The sequence below is a fragment of the Tachypleus tridentatus genome, chromosome 7 (genome assembly GCF_004210375.1).
Source record: "Tachypleus tridentatus isolate NWPU-2018 chromosome 7, ASM421037v1, whole genome shotgun sequence".
In the NCBI taxonomy this organism is placed as follows: domain Eukaryota; kingdom Metazoa; phylum Arthropoda; class Merostomata; order Xiphosura; family Limulidae; genus Tachypleus; species Tachypleus tridentatus.
The window spans coordinates 4854512-4860783 of NC_134831.1; the positions used below are offsets into that span (position 1 = coordinate 4854512).

The following is a 6272-nucleotide window of genomic DNA, read 5'->3' on the forward strand; positions in this document are numbered from 1 at the left end:
AATTACGTGTTTCACTGATATGTCTGTATTTCGATGAGACTGACATAATATAAATCTTTCAAAATTGTTTAGGTGGTATACTGATATGTCTATTGTGTTTTGTTTCTGCCAATTGAACATTGATTTTGATGTTCCAGGGAAAAGGGGAAATGCAAACCTACTGGCTTCTGGAGAAGACAAAACATCGATCTTCTGATGTCTACGAGTGTACATCTGAAGACAAAGGAAGCAGTTCCAGTGTATCTACAACCGGAGATAACACGTTCTAAGAAACCGGCGTATCGGGGAACTCAGTTATTCACTAGTCTCAGCATTGTCCTGATTTACGAGTATTTTTTAATAAGGAAACTGTGAGAAAGAAGGACAAGACCGTTGGAAGTGAAACATGTGACAGGAGAAGGCTTAATCAGGACTTTAGCAGCTGCTTAACCCTCTTCAGGAATATAAGACTACTGGGAAACATTCAACATGGTGACTCAAACAAGGGTTACAGATCTGCAGAGGTAATCTCAGTAACCGAGAAAATGTGTGAACAATAGAGGAGTAGTTCAAATGTCAGAAAGGGGCGTGGCAGCTGTTTGTGTCCTAACTTTTGTCTTAAAGGAAAGTTTAGCTTTTTGAAGCTGGCATTTTTATGACTTCGTATTTCAAGTTATATATTTGAAATAACTTTAAGTTTATAAGTTAATCACTCATATTTGCTGTAAGCAATTTATTTTAGTATCGCCACCTTTATTTTTTGTTTGTTTTTTAACGCACAAACTTTCAGCTCAGTTATCCGAGTCTTTTTTAATGTACTAGATCAGTCTTTAACTTATTTTAGTTAAATCTTGCTTCACGATTTAATGGAACCCGGATATAATGTCTGTCGTAAAAGGAATACAAAATAAATAAGTTTACAGGTACATGAAATTATATTATTTACATTTACGATATAATTTTCTTTCTAATGTGTTTATTAACTTCGCTGTTTGTTTTAAGCAAAATCTTTCATAATTGGCTATTACTGCTCTATCCACTATAGGTATCGAACTCCTAACATCAGCATATTTAAAAACATAAGGTAAAAACCTCCCTACTAAAAGTATTTGGTTTTCTCTTCACAGAAGGAATCCTTATTCCGATATGGTGTGACACATTCTTGGGTTTAATTATTGTTGTAATTTTGCATAATAGGTTCTCTATGGATTCTGAAAAGTGACTGGCGTGTCTCCTTTATTGTGTTTCACAAACTCAACCAACGGGTGCTGTTTTAACACCACTTGATGCTCTGTGAACTTTTGTCAAGTTAGTTTGTTTAAAACTTGTCAACAAATAGTTTAACTTGAAAAAGTTCGAGAGAACTTTTAATTTTAGAGTTCTGTAACGCTCTGGAAGTTTAAGAATACGTTTATCACAAACTTTTTGATTTCTATAGGCAATTAGACATTAAGAGATTTTACTCGCAAAGGTCTCGCATCAAGTAACGCCACTTCAGAATTCTTCGTGACTGGGAACAATACGAAAATGTTCAACTACCTATCTGTGTGTTTTATGACCCAGCTCATCCGTCACCTTAGAAAGTGGCCGAACCCGTTATTTTTATCTCAGAAGGCGGCAGTGATGGCTTTTTCGCACGACGCAAAACGTGAATACCAATTTATCAAATTAGCAACTTCCTCGCGAGCTCTCAGGGGTGGTACCACATGCTCGTGGCCACGTCGGTTATAGTAATGTTTTAGCGATTATGTTGCAAAGAGGATTTCTTGATAAGTGAACGTTTGTAGCGCTCTAACATCACGTTTGATTAACCCTGACGTTTCTTCTGTTATTAAAGCTACAATAAAGGTATTTAATTTCTTTTCCTTCACGTGCAATTCACGACTTTAACACGTTGGCTCCCAAGCCTATTTTGAAAATACTTTCCAGGGTCTCTCTAGTCATTTTACAATTACTTGTTTTAGAAAGAGTGTATATGTAGCTGTTGTGTCCCAGCCAATAAGTGGTCCTTAAAAAGAAAATAGAGCAAACCTCGCTGGTGGATCGTGTGGAGCACTTTAACAATACTAATCTACCCTTCTAATTTCTTTGCAGCTGCTCTCATTAAGGTATCTTGCAACACATGTGAACTGACTCATTCTACAAGTTCAAGGGGTGTGTTGGATCCTACGGCTGGGTAAAGTAAAGGTTTATGTATCTTGCACAGTTGGTAACTGGTAGTTACGTGTAATGATTAAATCCTATAATTAATCATGGTATGTTGTTTATTAGGGCTATCTCAAAGTTTATTTAATACTCGGCACTTCTCATACCTTTTCAGTTTATCTTCTTAGTATTTTGCCATACTTAAACAAAAGTTTGGTGACTTGTAATATACAATGTAATGCTTTAGCTATGGTCAGGTGGTTAGGGTGTTTAACTCGTAATCTGAGGGTCTCGGGTTCGAATCCCCGTCCCACCAAACAAATTCGCTCTTTCAGCAGTGGGGACGTTATAACGTGACGGTCACTCTCACTATTCGTTGGTAAAAGAATAACCTAACACTTGGCGGTGGGTGGTGATGACTAGCTGCTTTTTCTCTAGTCTTGCATTGATAAATTAGGGACGGCTAGCGCAGATAGCTCTCGTGAAGCTTTGCGCAAAATTCAAAACAAACAAACAAACTTTAGCTATGATCACTAAAGAAATAAAACATAGTTATATACAGCCAAACGTAACGTTGATCCTACATAAGTTGCAAATTGATATATGTGTTGTTATTTTAGTTGGCTTTACGGGTATGTTTAGTTACGTGATATCCATCTTTAAACGTGCAAGCGAAATCAAGTTAATAGTTTATCAGTTGATTGACTAAATTTGCTAGCTGATGTTCAACTGCACTTTTTTTGTGAAATAAGTCAAAATCTATTTCTTTATAAATTATTGTAAGTCTTCACTTTGGTCACATAAACCTTCGATTTACGTAAATTTTAAGCGCTAGATATATATAAAAAAACATCTACCGTAACAGATTAAACACCGCTGTATATGTACTATTTCATTTGAGACAATGAGAGAGTCCCTCGTTGGTACAGCGGTAAATTTACGGAGTTACAACTCTAAAATCAAGAGTTGCTTCCCTTTGGTGTCTCAGCAGATAGCCTGATGTGGTTTTGCTATAAGAAAGACATACGCTGAGAGAACTGAAAAATCAGTTTTAATGGAGACTTTAGTTACGTCATTATTCACGGAGTTTACTCAGTTTTCGCTCGACCATAGTGCTTAACAATCGGAACAGAGTTGATAATTTGTTGGACGTCTTACTAAACATCTAGAAACACGAATGAGCTTCTTTAGTATTTTCTTCATTTATTGTCCTGAACCCATTAGCTGGGAAAGGAAAAAAGAGTAGTAGTTGCTATTAGGTTTGTTTCACTCTGCTCGAGTACAGGAAAATGGAATGGACCATCTGTTGGCTGGTCCTCATAATCTGATGAATCTGGTAATGAAATTCTTACGTATTCATAACGTAATCTTTGCACGTTGTATTCTCTTATTACGTGCTCTACGTCATTTCAAAGTGCTCTAAACAGTACTGAAAAACATTCTCATTTTATATAAGTGTTACTAGGATATATATATATAAACAGAGAAACGACGCGTTAGTTTTATGAGACACTGCAAATTTTTCAACGAACATTAATTAACCTGTTTGAACTACATTGTAAACCGTTCCAACTCAAGAGATTGTCGGTCTTCATCACTTCGACACGTGTTTGCCAATTTCGCCTGTGATTATAATTGATTTGTTTAAGTATTTTATCGTATCAAGCACATTTCGTTACGATGTTATTTTAGTTTTTTATCATCTAAGTTTCCTGTTTTTATACTTTTATCATAAAGTTTATTTTAATAGAATTATTTATGTTAACTCTTTTCTACTGGTTATTTTATAACTTACGAAGTACGACTTTCGTGTCACATTTACTCACATTAGTTAACTTTAAACAACTCGGAAATAATTTTGTCAAGCTAGTAATAATATTGTCTTATAACAACGCAATATGTTTGTAGCATTTCGTACTTCATACCAAAGTTTTATTTTTCAACGTTTGTATAATTTTCGTAGAGTTAAAGTTGAGGAATTCACTGTTCATGCTGTAATTGAAATTGATTGTCACAAAGTTATGAGAAGTTAAAAATATTTTCGTTACTTGGTTCCATGCTTTCAAAAATATCGACTATTTATTTACCGGTTTCTGTACGTGTAATTGATAACTCTGTCTGATTTGTTTTTATTTAAAAACGTGAGCTAGTTACGAAAAAGTAAAGTATAATGTAGATTACGCAAATGTGTTTTGTATTGTGTACATATATACATTAAAGTGACTTGTTACAAGTGTCTTGTGTGGATGTATCATAATACATTATAAACACCAGTCACTCGCTAACAATACAGTAGTGCCTATTTCTTATCTTTTGTAAATAATTGTGGCAACAAGTGGATATAGTACGTGTAACTTCAAGCTAACATATATATATATGATTCTTTACACTTAAAACTTTATCTAGAAAATCAATTACAGGTTTGCCTTAAATGTAATAATTATTTGATCGCAATAAGTTTTATAACTGAAAGGCTTAGTCTGGTCTAGTGGTTAAGGAACTTCCAATTTGCGAGTTATAAGCTTCCTCAGAGATCGTGTTTACCTTTTCAGCCTTTTCTGCTAGATTAGGCAAGGTTAGCACTGATGTTCTTCGAATAGCTTTGCGTGAAGTTCAAACGAAACTTGTTTGTTTGTGTTTGAATTTCGCGCAAAGCTACACGAGGTCTATCTGCATTAACCCTTCCCTCCTCCCTAATTTAGCAATGTAAGACTAGAGGGAAGGCGGCTAGTCATCACCAACCACCGCCAACTCTTGGGCTTCTCTTTTACCAACGAAAAGTGGGATTGATCGTCACATTATAACGCCCCCACGGCTGGGAGGGCGAGCATGTTTGGCGCGACTCGGGCGCGAACCCGCGACCCGCAGATTACGAAGCGCACGCCTTAACGCGCTAGGCCATGCCAGGCCTATAAAAGTAAGTCCGAGGAAACTGAAATAACAGATAAAAGACGCAACAGGACGAAAAGAGGCTTGTATTTGAAAAAAAATAAGTGGTTTAGTCTTTCTTTCTAATTCTTTATTCTAAAAATTGCTATAATTGATGATTTAGTTAGTTATAGTGCAAAACTGTGCAACAGGCTATCTTCGCTAATGTTTAAAACGGAAGGAGGGTCTTGGCAAGGTGGTTAGGGCGCTTTACTCGCAATCTGAGAATCGCGGGATCGAATCCGCTTTACACCAAACATGCTCGCCCTTTCAGCTGAGGGGGCGTTATAAAGTAACCGTCAATCCCACTATTCGTTGGTAAAAGAGTTGCCCAAGAGTTTGCAGTGGGTGGTGATGACTAGCTGCCTTTCCACTACTCTTACTCTACTAAATTAGGGACGGCTAGTGCAGCACTGCGTGGAATTCAAATACAAACAAAACAAATCACAATCTAACCCAGGATGGTAAGGACAACTAACTAAATGTTGCAACTATTCTTTGTTTTTGTCGTTCATCATCAGCAATAATTATCTAATGTAAATGAAGAATTGTTTATTAAAATCGGTTGGCCCGGCATGGCAGGATGGACAAGGCACTCGACTCCTAATCTGAGGGTCGTGGGTTCGAATTCCCGTCACACCAAACATACTCGCCCTTTCAGCCATGGGAACGTTATAATGTGACAGTCAATCCCACTATTCGTTGGTAAAAGAGTAGCCCAAGAGTTGACGATGGGTGGTGATGACTAGCTGCCTTCCCTCTAGTCTTACACTGCTAAATAAAGGACGGATAGCGCAGATAGCTCTCTTGTAGCTTTGCGCGAAATTCAAAACAAACCAAACAAAATTATTAAAAACAAAAACACATAAGTCTTCTACCAAAAACTGTGGAAGTTGCCACAGAATTATACTTATTTATATTTATTACAAATTCAAATCTCTCACAATGCTCAAAAGTTAGACAGATTTCAAATTTCGAAATAATTCTATGAAACAGTAATGATTCCTGTTTTTTTGTTTTATTCTATTTATTGTTTTTCCAAATGCGTAAATTAGCGATTTAAAATTTTAACGTAATAACAATTTAGTATTTTTATATAAATTCAGAAATGTGAAAGAAAAATCAAAAGTTTTTCATCTCTCGTTTAAAGTGATGTATATTTGTTTTCAGCCATAAACTGTACAGTTATAATGTTTCAGAATCAGAACATTTTATATTGG

At 36.0% G+C, this 6272-nt stretch overlaps 1 protein-coding gene across 1 annotated transcript in view; it reads left to right on the forward strand.

Annotated features, from left to right (window-relative positions):
- Positions 1–4351, forward strand: part of LOC143255029 (guanylate cyclase 32E-like) — a 91758-nt gene extending 87407 nt beyond the window's left edge. Inside the window, 1 exon segment of the mRNA XM_076510042.1 lies at positions 138–4351. Within this exon segment, the coding sequence (XP_076366157.1) occupies positions 138–269 (132 nt within the window). The 3' untranslated portion in view covers positions 270–4351.
- Positions 4352–6272: the final 1921 nt, after the last annotated feature.